Here is a 13,000-nt window from a genome sequence, read left to right as displayed (position 1 = left end):
ATTTTTTCTCCCTCTCTCTCTCCTTCAAAACACAGCATCAAGTGCAAAGGGCTTTGAAAATGCCCCCAAAGCAGTATTTCAGCAATATTTTCCCATTTTCAAAGTGCTTTCCCAGGCATCATTTTGTTTAATCTTTCCAACAACGGAGGCCACAGAGAGCACACTAATTTGCGTCCCTATTTACAGATGAGGAAACTGAAGCTAAAAGAGGCAGAGATGCTCAGTCAAGACTGCTGCACGTCACCTAGATGCAGAACGGGGGCCTGCAGTCAAGAGCTGGTCGGTCGGGGTCACCCCCACCCTCCCGTAAGAAAATGGACTCCCAGGACGAGCTCTCTGCAGGAAAAAACCCACCCCTCCCTCCAACCTCTGCAATTGAAAAAGGGCTTGGATTAGGTAAGGAATACTGTGTGGAAACGTGACCTCCTGCTCATTTCCACGCGGCTTACCAGGAAGGGTCGCTGCCAAGGTAAACACCTCTGGGAGGCCCTCAGTGCAGGAATTGAAGGGGAAGTCCCAGCCGCGGGTAACTCCCGAGGTCGCTCAGGCACCCGCCCTATCCAGGGGCGAAAGCCGCACCCAGCCTGGAATCTCTGCTGTCACCCGGCGGGTATCAGACGCCAGCCGCTCCGCTGGGCACCAGGCGGACCCTGAACCGATGCTGGAGCCCTTATTTCTCACTCACCAATACATCAAATCCTTTTTAGTCACATCGCACACGGAGGACGACGATTGAGAGTTAGATCCCAAATCTCCAATTTCAGGGGATGGGATTAACCCTTCGGAGTCCATCTTTTTAATCCTCAGTGTCAACCCTCCAAACACAGTACTACCTCCCCATCTCCCGGGTCTCGGATCTCATCACCTGGACGACAGTCCCTGCCTTCTTATCGCGCCCGCCACCTCCTCGTCCCCGTCCACCGCAATCCTAAAGGTCACCCCTCCAGCTCTCACCTGATCCGCGCCCCTCCCCGCAGTGCCCACCTCTCCTCTCCCTCCGGCGCTCGCTGACAGAGCCATCGAGCCCTCCGGACGTGCCCTCCTTACCTTGGTCTCCCGAAGGGGTCCCATCTTGCCGCCGCCCGCCGGCTCCTCGCGCCGCCGCTGCCGCCGTCCAGGAGGTGGCACCTGCGGGCACCGGGGTCGAGGAGACTATGCTGAGCCGGAGCGCGCCGCGGGCGGCCGCTGCAGCGGGGCCGACGCGCCGCCGCCGCCGCTCGCGCTGGGCTCGGAGGGCGCGCCCGGCCGCCCCGCCCCGGCCGGACACGTGGTGCCACCGCGGCTGCCGTCGCGCCGCCCTCTCCCGCGACCTCCCTCACCTGCCGGCCCCTGAAGAGACTCCTCGGCGCGCCCCGCCCGCCCGACTTGGCAGCGGGCTCTCCTCCCAGGTTCGCGCGCCTCTCCCGCTCGGCCGAGCCCGACCCTAAGAGGGGTCGCGGACAGAGGCTCCGAGCATCTTCAGCCCGGAGAAGCCCAACACCCGCTTTTGGGCACCTGGTATAAGGTTCGAAAGGGGGGCACGTGGGAGAGGAGAGCCCAGAAGAGCTGTGACATCACGGAGAACCAGCCTGTACCAGGGGAAAGTTTTTGCCTCGCGGCCCCTCCCAGTCCTCCGGGTTTTCTGTCCGCGTCCAGCTTCCAGCACAATTACCTCGCCGGAGAGACGGCGTGGGTCGCCCTCCACCCGGACCTCCGGCAAGCCAGTGTTGCAGGCCTGACACAGCATCTGGGTTCCAGGCTCTCCGAGGCTGCGCTCCTCCTCGGGGGGTTTGCATCAGAAGGGCCTGGCGTTGGCGGCGCGGCACAGCCGCAGGGAAGGAACCGCTGGCTTGGGAAGCCGGGCTGCCCCCCTCTCCAGCTCCGAACCACCGCCGCCCGCCTGCCGGGCATCAGTGCCCGGCGCGCGGCCCTGGCGACGCCTCACTCGAACTTAGAAAACCGGTTCGGGGCACCACTCCTCTCCCTTCTAGCGAAGTGCTTATATGCCTAAAGTTCTTGACCTCTCTGAACTACAAATTTATGCTCGTTAAATTTGAGGGATAATAATAATAACACCCTCCTCAAGTGTAGCTAAGAGGATTAAAAAAAACAGCTATACCTACTGTTTGAACAGAACCTTCCAAAGGGCAGTAAGGTCTCATCCAGCCTTTCCATTCAGTATTTGCTGCATCCTCTTACATGACAGAAAAAGCATTTGAGAAAGACAAATATGTTCAAAAAAAAAGCTCTAAAACCTGTCCAACTGAGGACCTTGAATAAGGATCATCCATCGTGTGGGTCCTGGGCCTTGACTTATTACACTTCAGTTTTATCTGATAATGCAAGTCTGCATATAATAATTTAGAGGCCCTTTATATTGGAGAATATTCTAAGAAGCAATGTGGATGGAGAACAGTCTGGTTGTTACACCCAGTGTTCTAGGGAGAACGGGAGGACAATGATCCTTGAAGATGGTATCTGAACCTGAACCATCGGTTTGTCCTCCAAAAAGCATTTTTTCTGAGTCTTCAACTTTCAAGTCTAGGAATGTACAGTGAGTCCAGAAAAAGCTTGAAATCAGAGGATTAGTGAAATCAATTTGCCTCCTCTATATCCATAAAGAAGTTTTATTACATACATCTTCGTGTCTTTTCGATTTACTTGGCTCTCTTAAGCAGTGAAGTTGATAATCTTAAGATTCCTTATTTTGTCAGGGAGGGGTGATTAATTCATACTTTTATACAGCTCATAGCTGTCTCAGATACGGGCTTCAGGAAAGTGGCATTCCAGAATCATTCCTACAATTCTGAGCCCAAATTCTGAGCCCAAGGACATACACTGTGTGATAGGATTGGACTGTTAATGTCAAACTGTTAAGGTGTTTCTGAGGTCCCTCTTCAGAATTAAATCTGGGAGCATAAAAGCAGAAACACCCTCCACTGAGTTGTCCAAGTCAGAACTTCACATTCTTGACTTCTCCTTCCTATGGCCCCCAAATAGCAGAAACCACAAATGATCTTCATGCTACCCTAGAAATAATGTCTTGGATCTGATTACTCCTAGCCTCTGTTTGACTGCATTATCTTCACTTAAAGACTAAACCACAAATGTCCTGGATTATTACAATAGTGGTCTAACTAAAGTTGTTTTCCTTCCAACTTTGCCTCTCATTCCTCTCTTGCCAGTTTTGCAATTTTTCCACAAGGCCTTTCTAGCCATGCTTTTTTATTACAACTCATTAATGATTTCCCAGTTGTCCTCCAAGTAATATTCAAACTCCTTAATGTGGCATAAAGGCCTTTCATGGTCTGGCTTTGTGTATGTCTCCCATCTCATTTCTTTCCACTGCTCTCCTGAGATCCTTCCTCCCCTCACCAGTCCTACCACCACCACCCCCTCCATCCACTGCCCCTGCCACTCCCCCTCCACATACAAATGGATACCCCTCAAATCGTAGAACTTGAGTTCTCAGGAAGTATCATGTTCTCTTTTCCCTCCAGACTACTGCACACAGTTGGTCCCTTTGTCTAGAGCATTTCTTGGACCCCACTACCCATCCTCCTCAACTCCTAAAAATACATTAACTTTCATTTTAGAAACACCTTCTTTCAGGAAACCTCCCTTGATCTCCCCAAAAGATAAGTCCTTACATACTTCCAGGACACCTGCACACAATTCACCTGGGAAGAGCTGTTATGATTTTGTATCAGAATCCCCTTATTTGTCTGTCTTCACCAGGGATGTAAGCAGTGCCTAGTACAGGTCCTGACGCCGTGAGTGAGTGGAAATCGTTCAGTCATGTCCGACTCCTTGTGACCCCATGGACTGTAGCCTGCCAGGCTCCTCTGTCCATGGAATTCTCCAGGCAAGAATACTGGAGTGGGTTACCATCTCCTTCTCCACCTGACACCGTAGGCACTCCATGTTTAACAGTCAAATGAATGAATCATGAAAGAGTAAATTCTCTAACCCCTTAAGGGGCCCAAGAGGACAAGATAAAGAACATTGATAAAACTTCTGTTTAGAAAATGACTCAGATAAAGCTGCCTCCAATATGGCTTTGTATTTGATGATGGGGTGTGTGCCTTAAAAAAATCCAACATGTGTTCAGTGAAAGCCTTTTACTGCAGAAGTGCAGGCCTTGAGAGGCTGTGCTGTAGTCCTGCTGTCACCATAGCAACCCTGCTAAGGGAAAGGCTGGTGATTTAGTGTTCAAACGCCTCTTAGCTCTGTACTTTTGGAACCCAAGCCTGTTTTTATGCTGTTCTAAAAGGCAAGTTTTACAAATGCTAATATCTGTCTTGCCTTTAATTTCACTCAAGTGTTTCTCACGTCATTAAGAGAAGGTGTCTTATAACATTAGGATCATACCATCAAAGAGAGATAATCTAATACAGTATAATATAGTCAGCTCTGATCTGCTCAAAAATAACCTCTATTTCAATACTTATTCTCTGGTTTTCGAATTTTGTGGCTTTTCCTTTAGAAATGACTAGAATGCTGATTTTTTTAAAGAAAATAACTACTTCGAAGGTTGGAATCCTTTGAGATTATAAATAATACCCCTGCCCAGACCTAGGAAGAACAGAGGAGATAGGGTACAGCAGATTGGGAGACAAGGGATGTGTTTATGTAATTATGTGCCCAAATTTGGGGTAAATTAATTGCTGCTTGGCTTATGTGAAATTTGCAATTAAATGATTCGTACCTTTCATGTGCACACAACTTTCTATTTTCCGAGCTCTTTCACATGTATAATCTTATTTGAGCCCCCCTCCCCGCCCCAAGTCCTGAGATGTGCATGTCGTTCATCAGTCTCTGAAACCAGATAAATCATAAAGGACAGGTTTTTCTTGACAGGAAGCCCCCAGACGGCAAACTTCACAGAAATTACAATACAAATGTACAAATGCACGGCCACAGAGGAAAAGAAAAAAAAAAAATGTCTGTACCATTCAACCAAGATACCTCCCGTCCCCCACATTCATTCGCTCGCTCTGCCTCTCAGCTCACCTGCGTGTGCTGGGGGCTCCCTCGGCCTCAGTCAGGGCTGACAAAGCACCCTCCTAATCCTGTCAGCGGTGTGAGCCAGTGCCGCCGGCTGTCTCCGTGACCCGATGTTGGGTGATCTGCACGGCAACAAGGAGCAGCTGACGTGCTTTACAACACGTCATGTAGAAAAGAAACTGCATTCTGGGGCATCCTGGGATTTTTCTTTTTTTTTTTTTGTGGTGGGGTGGAGACCCATATTTTTCTTAACCAGGGAGAGAGCTGCCTGCTTTCCCGTAAGAGCATGTGTGAGTGATTCAACCTCCTCTTCTCGTATGTGTTGTTACTATATGGTTAAGGGATTTTGAGGTTGTGAGACTGTAATGGGTAGAATTCTGCGAGGTCGCTCCCTGAGGAGGCGGTCCAGAGAGTATCTGGAGCAATCGGGGGAGTGGGTACCTGAGGCAAGGCTGGCTGGAACATTCGCTGGGTTCAGAGTGTGTCAGTTATCTCGGCCCTGCAAAGGAGTCTTCAGTCAGAGGGAGCTCTCAGATGAAGAACAGGCATGAAGGGAAAGTCCAGGTGGGGAGGCAGAGGTTGGGGGTTGGCGGCTCTGAAGGATGGTAAGGATACAGTCTTCTGCTTGGCTGGTGGGGCAGCAGACATGAGGTAATCCTCTCCAAAGCTGTCTGCTGTTTGTGGCCTTTTGCCCACTTGTGAGAATCAGGGATGATATTAGCCAAGGACACAGGTATGATGATTGTATCGAACAAACTGGGGAAACATAGATGGACAAGTAGTTGTATGCTTATTGGGACAGTAGATTAGAATGATGGAGATTAAGATGCCCAGAAAGTATGAGTGTCAAGGATGCCACTCAGATAGGACAAACTGAGCTTTGAGATGCTTCAAATGATGGGACAAGACAGGGAGATGCGTGGATCTCCAGACTTCCAGAAAAGGTGGAGGAAGTTATCTGTGAGGTCGACATAGGAAGGCCTAAATCCAGAGGCTGAATTCTGGGTCTTTTTTTCCTAGGAGACAAAGGAAAACCAGAAAGTGTGACCAGGACTGGGCCTTTAAAAGTTGCCTGAACCCACTTGGGATTAGCTAGCTACCTAGAGAGATGGGGAGTGAAGGCTGAGAGTCTCCTCAGACCTGGCAGGGGCAGAACAGGTCCCTCAGCTGAGCAGCACTGGTGGACTCATTCAGCATCCACAGCAGTCTAGGTTTAGAAAAAAAATGTTATAATCTGGACTCTCAGAAAGCAGGTCTGTGGTTAGAGTTGTTACATTAAGATAAAATAATCTGTTCTCCCTTATATCATTTATTTCCTTGAATTTGCTTTCCCTTCAGTTTTCTAGCAAATGTGCTTTTATATTTTTAACAATAATTCTGCCTTTATTTCTGCTAAAAGACTGGGGGCAAAGAGGAGGGTTTTGAGACTGTCTACTGGAAGGACGAGAGCGGTATTGCAAAATGGAGCAGAGCGCCCCTAGAGGCCAACTACTATGATGGCAGCTACAGGAGCCCAGGGGAAACCTGGAAGCTCCAGCACGGCTGGCTGGAGGGGGTGGAGGGATTACTTCTGCAGTCGTGGAGCTGAGGACACATTTGATTTCTGCTCTGTTTCCACCTCCGAGGCCATTCCTGTGAACCATTTTCCTTTACCACCAGAAATCATGTGATCTAGTGAATAAATTCAGTCCTTGCTATGTAGCTGCCCTGGTGATTCAGTGGTATGCAGGAGACCTGGGATGGATCCCTAGGTGGGGGAGATCCCCTGGAGAAGGAAATGGAAACCCACTCCAGTATTCCTGCCTGGAGAATTCCATGGACAGAGGAGCCTGGTAGGCTACAGTCCATGGGGTCACAGAGAGTCAGACACAACGTAGTGACTAAACAACAACAATGTAGTTGCAGCTCTTTTCCAATCCACTGCAGAAAAGTCTGTAGGAAGATAAAGCCAGAATTGGGAATCTGGTCTGTGTTCTTTCACCTGCCTATGTTTCATCTGTCCTCTCTAGCTATTTCATCAGAGATAAAAGTGCTTTTAAAAAGATAAATTTAATGTTTTGTTTTTAAAGGTATAAAACCACACAGTCAAAATTTTGACAAATAAAAATATTATTCATCATCTCATTGCCCCAACATCAATTATCCATATTCCTTCTGTTAGCATTTTCATGTATTTGCTTTCAGGCTGATCTACCATGCATCAAAAATAGCGCTGTTAAAATGAGAATATGATTCTAAGTGACATATGGCATTTTAGGCCTTCGACGCCATCATATCCGGCTATTTCTGGATGACTGTGGTAGGCTAATACTGACTGTTCCCTCATAAAATACCTTCTGTTTGTCTTCTGATTGGGCATGAATCCTCTGAGCTAGGATGCTCTCAGCTTGTTGACAAACAGATGGGGCTGCTGCTGGAAGTTCAGAGCACAAGCCTGGCTTCTCAAGTCCTGGGTGTCAATTATACTAGCCAAAAGTTTCAGGAAGAGCTGGTTGGGGGAGAGTTAGCAAGTCCAGACTGGAGAAATGACTCCAGGGTGGTAGGCTGGTAGAAACATTGTGTCCTTTTCTATTCAAAAGCATAGCTACTAGCTTGCCATAATGTGATGTTAATTCAAAGGAAATCAAGAATGTGAAATGAGGTTCCCAAAGTCTGCAAAGAGATTTTTGATGGAAAAATGCACTTTAATAAAGGACATGAATTCTCAAGTCCTAGAGGCCAGATTTGAGTCCTCTGCCTCTTTCTCACTGCATGACCTTAGACAAGTTTTTAACCCCTCTGGGACTCAGCAGGTAATAAACCTTTGACTAATGTTAGTTCAAAAAAAGAAGGAAGGGAGGAAGGAAGGAAGGAAAGAAGAAAGATCAAGTTGCATCTGTTAGCGTTTCTGGAAAAATTAACTTTTCTTATCCTCATTTTCTCACCTATAAGAGGACTTAATAACAGTAATTTGTTTATACTAACTGTTGTAAGGATCAGATAAGAATCCATGCAAAGTCTATCATTTATGTAGCACATGGTTGGGATTTCATAGATATCTTCTCTCCCTCAGGACCAAACCATTCCAACACTACTGTTGCCTCCTGCTTGATTTGCATGCTCATCCTAATGATTTTTATTTTAAAGTCATTAAAGGAAAATGATATTTCACCCAGATGATTTATGAGATATAAAGTGAAAAACAACTTTTAATTAGAAAAGAAGATGACAGGACTTTTCTTCCTAAAGGTGGCTGGGAAAGGTTAGAGCAGATGGCATGATAAATGGCCAGATATCTATCATTCATTCACTCATACATTCATTCACCCATTGATGTTTATTTTATTCCTATTCTGAGTCAGACACTAGCTTAGGCACTGGTTCGAGAGCATTAAAAAATTAACAGTGTTATCTGTCCTCAAATATCTCACAGTCTAGTTAACAGAGATACGGATATAGCCATCAGCTGATACACTACTATTGTGTTAACACCATGAAAGATGACAGTCCCCAGGGCTTGCCAGCATGTGAATCAGACTGGACTCTGAGACTTCTAGGGGTGAATTTTGGGGGATGAATAAGTACTATTGCAATTTTGGCTCCTTCAGAATTCCTTCCTCTTGCTCTCTCCTCCCTTCTTTCCACTCCCTTCCCTCCCTCACTTTGTCTACCTTCTGCCTCCACCTTCTTTCCACTTTGAAAGACTTCTGCAGCCCTAATTGTTAATTAAATTATTTAAAAATTCAAGAACACCATGTTATACTGCCACCTGTTGGTTCGCTGGTAAATTTCTATTCTGATACCTCAAGTTTGTTTGGTTTGCAACAAAGCTGTCTTCATAAAACAAACCAGTTCAGTTCAGTCGCTCAGTCATGTCCCACTTTGTGACCCCATGAATTGCAGCATGCCAGGCCTCCCTGTCCAAGACCAACTCCCGGAGTTTACTCAAACTCATGTCCATCGAGTCGGTGATGCCACCCAGCCATCTCATCCTCTGTTGTCCCCTTCTCCTGCCCATAATCCCACCCAGCATCAGGGTCTTTTCCAATGAGTCAACTCTTCACATCAGGTGGCCAAAGTACTGGAGTTTCAGCTTCAGCATCAGTCCTTCCAATGAACACCCAGGACTGATCTCCTTTAGGATGGACTGGTTGGATCTCCTTGCAGTCCAAGGGACTCTCAAAAGTCTTCTCCAATACCACAGTTCAAAAGCATCAATTTTTCGATGCTCAACTTTCTTCGTAGTCCAACTCTCACATCCATATATGACCATTGGAAAAACCACAGCCTTGACTAGACAGACCTTTGTTGGCAAAGTAATGTCTCTACTTTTTAATATGCTATCTAGGTTGGTCATAACTTTCCTTCCAAGGAGTAAGCGTCTTTTAATTTCATGGTTTCAATCACCATATGCAATGATTTTGGAGCCCAAAAAAATAAAGTCTGACACTGTTTCCACTGTTTCCCCATCTATTTCCCATGAAGTGATGGGACCAGATGTCATGATCTTTCTGAATGTTGAGCTTTAAGCCAACTTTTTCACTCTCCTCTTTCACTTTCATCAAGAGGCTTTTTAGTTCCTCTTCGCTTTCTGCCATAAGGGTGGTGTCATCTGCATATCTGAGGTTATTGATATTTCTCCTGGCAATCTTGATTCCAGCGTGTGCTTCTTCCAGCCCAGCGTTTCTCATGATGTACTCTGCATATAAGTTAAATGAGCAGGGTAACAATATACAGCCTTGATGTACTCCTTTTCCTATTTGGAACCAGTCTGTTGTTCCATGCCCAGTTCCAGCTGTTGCTTCCTGACCTGCATACAGGTTTCTCAAGAGGCAGGTCAGGTGGTCTGGTATTCCCATCTCTTTCAGAATTTTCCACAGTTTATTGTGATCCACACAGTCAAAGGCTTTGGCATAGTCAATAAAGCAGAAATAGATGTGTTTCTGAAATTCTCTTGCTTTTTCGATGATCCACCGGATGTTGGCAATTTGATGTCTGGTTCCTCTGCCTTTTCTAAAACCAGCTTGAACATCTGGAAGTTCTCGGTTCATGTATTGCTGAAGCCTGGCTTGGAGAATTTTGAGCATTACTTTACTAGCGTGTGGGATGAGTGCAATTGTGCAGTAGTTTGAGGATTCTTTGGGATTGCCTTAGTATTGCCTTTATTGAAACTTTGGGCACTTTCAGAAAACTTTCATAGTTTAAGGCTACACATAACTGAATGCCAATGAATACAATCAGTATTCAGTGGGTATAGGATAATATTCACTTTTGTGGTTCAAAAGACAACAGTTCCAAGCTCCTTTCACCTCTTTACCCACTGAGTCACTGTAGACAAGCAAGGTAAGTCATAGGCAGTCATATTAAAGTCATGTTCTGATAGTGCCTACCTGATATATTCCAAAGTGTATTTTTGAAATTAATAGACTTCTTGAGCAGTTTCTTAGTCTACAGAAAAGCTAAGCAGAGGTACAGTTGCCATGTACCACTTTACCAAGATCTATTTTTTCTCCATTTTTATTTTTTAAATTATGAAAATATGACCACACATTTACAGGAGACTTGGAAAAATACAAAGTTATATATAGTTCCACAATATATTACAATTATTTTTAAGTAGATAAGATTTTTAGTTGGAGTTTCAATATGAAAATTCTCAGAAATAGAATGAATAGACAGAAAAGTAGAAGGACCCAGTAGACCTGAAAAGCACTATGAACCAATTCAACATAATTCAGATTTATACAATTTTCACAAAATAGCAGGATACAAATTCTATTCAAGTTCCCATAGACTGTAAACCAGGAGGCACTGGAACCTATCCAGGGACATAAAACATGGGGCAAAAATTTCATGGCCTAAAGGTATTGAAATCATAGAGTCTGTTCTCTTATCAATGTGGAATTGTTTGAAATCAGTATTAAATGATATTTGAAAATAACCTACATACTTTAAAGCGCAATGTGACGTTTACCAAGAGAGGCAAGATCTATTCTTTAACTTTTTATCTTTGGACACCATCCATCCCCTGTCTACCTAATTAATTAAGTATACTTATACCCTACTTCATGGCAACCCACTCCAGTGTTCTTGCCTGGAGAATCCCAGGGATGGGGAAGTCTGGTGGGCTGCAGTCTATGGGGTCGCACAGAGTCGGACACGACTGAAGTGACTTAGCAGCAGCAGCAGCATACCCTACTTTTAAAGAAGGTTCAAGTAAGTCCCCATCAAATGGCTGGGCACCTCTTACTCATCCCTGTCCTTCGCTATATCCCTGACCCATTTGGTTTTTCTCTGAAGTTTTCTAAATCTCCATAGCTGACTCAACACCAAGACGTCTGGATCTTTCTTGGATGGTCTTAATAGCACTGCAGCCCCTCTTAATCTTTATAGGGTCTATCTGACATCTTTTTGGTGCTTCAAACCTACCAGTCTACCACTCCATCTCCTGCTGTGCAAATACCCTTCCATCCTGGTTGACTGACAAATTAGAAGCTATTCAGAGAACTGGCTCAATCTCCTGCTTCCAGACCTATAAATTCACCTGCTGCCACCCCATTCTTCCCATGTCTGGTTCTGTAGAACGCAAGTTGTCTCTCTTCTGCACAAGAGTAATTTCTTTAGCTGCGCTTTTCCACTTCTTAAGCAAAAGTTATTCCATCAGTTAGTCCTTCTAACTCTCCAGGTTTCTATTTCCTTATCTACAAAACGGAATAATTACAGTACCTACTGGAGAGCGTCAGAGGAGTTACTACATATGAAGAACTTGGAAGAGTGCCTAGTATATATTAAGCATTCAGTGAGTGTTAGCTGTTATTACTAGCTATTATACTTGTTTCTTTTTTTGGATAACTGTAACCTACTTTTCTATCAGACACTTCACATCAGCATTTAAACATCCTGAAACCTTTCCCAAGGAAATAACTCTCTGAACTTTTGTATCATTCTAGTATTACCCATTGCTTCTCCCCATTCATCATAAAACTTCTTTAAAAAAAAGTAGATATTCCCAGGTCTCATACCTTTCTTGCTTCTTCACCTAACCCACTAATGCACTTATACCCACCATTCTACCAAACAGCTCTTGCCCAAAGTCACAAATCATTTCTGTGTGGTTAATTCTAGCGACTGGTTTTTACCTTAATCTTCATCTCTCATCAGTCTTTGGCACAATTAAACACTCCTGCATTTCTGAAACCCACTTTTCTTCCATAACAGAACCCTCCTGTTTTTACCTATTGACCCAGTATCCTTCTAGTCTGTTTCTTAAATATTGGTGGTCCTCAGCCTAGCCCTGATCCTCTTACTCTTACTTACTGTTCCCCAGGTAATAACTTTCTTTTCAATTGCTTCAATTACTATTTATACACAGATCTCCCATACATTTTATAAATTTTTATTCCATAACTATCCCATATGGATATCTCAGGTTCCAAAACTCACTATATTCCAAATTGAATCCATTGTACTCCTCTTAAGGTGGAACTTTTTTCCCTGAGTTCCTGAAATTAATAAATGATATCATTGTGCAGACTCAGGAAGCTGGACAAACTCTCAGCTCTTCTCTCACCATCACCTTTACAACGAACTGGAACTTAACTCATATCTGCTCTATCTCTTAATTATCCTTAAAATATGTTCATTTTTCTACCATTTCTGACTGCCTGGATTTCTAACCAAGTGCACAGACTTGTCCCTTTGGTCCATTTTAAAATAGCCAGAATGATGTCTTTTGACAAATCTGATCAGCCCTTACCCTGTATCCCCCAGCCCCAGTTGAAACACTTCAGTGCTCACCACTGCCCTCTTATGACTTACAAGATCTCACGTGATCTAATCCTTGCATTCTACCTTTGACTTTCTCCAGCGTTGTTCCTTCTCTTTACAACATTTCTCAATCTCTAACTTCCATCTCTCCAACCACCACCCAGTTCCTGTTGCCCTCCAGATGTATTCATTGAAAAATCGACTTTGTTAGAGTCATGGAATTTCATCTTGGGTGTGAAATAGAACAAAATGATTTTTGGCTTTGAAA

General features: G+C 44.8%; 1 protein-coding gene across 6 annotated transcripts in view; it reads right to left on the bottom strand.

Moving 5' to 3' along the window:
* SYBU (syntabulin) overlaps positions 1 to 13,000 on the bottom strand; it is a 122,325-nt gene that overhangs the window by 78,007 nt on the left and 31,318 nt on the right. For 3 of the 6 annotated variants that reach the window (XM_070477241.1, XM_020876370.2, XM_020876372.2), the window contains one exon: positions 1,048 to 1,128. In XM_070477241.1, coding sequence (XP_070333342.1) covers positions 1,048 to 1,071 — 24 coding nt within the window. In that variant the 5' untranslated portion in view covers positions 1,072 to 1,128. Of the gene's footprint in view, positions 1 to 1,047; positions 1,129 to 1,319; positions 1,345 to 1,651; positions 1,672 to 4,992; positions 5,149 to 13,000 lie in introns of those variants that run through there. The other 3 variants (XM_070477239.1, XM_020876371.2, XM_070477240.1) reach the window with 3 other exon arrangements.

This window comes from Odocoileus virginianus, chromosome 15 (assembly GCF_023699985.2).
Source record: "Odocoileus virginianus isolate 20LAN1187 ecotype Illinois chromosome 15, Ovbor_1.2, whole genome shotgun sequence".
Classification (NCBI taxonomy): Eukaryota; Metazoa; Chordata; class Mammalia; order Artiodactyla; family Cervidae; genus Odocoileus; species Odocoileus virginianus.
The sequence above is the reverse complement of the archived record's forward strand: the minus strand, read 5'-3'. Positions and strand labels throughout refer to the sequence as shown.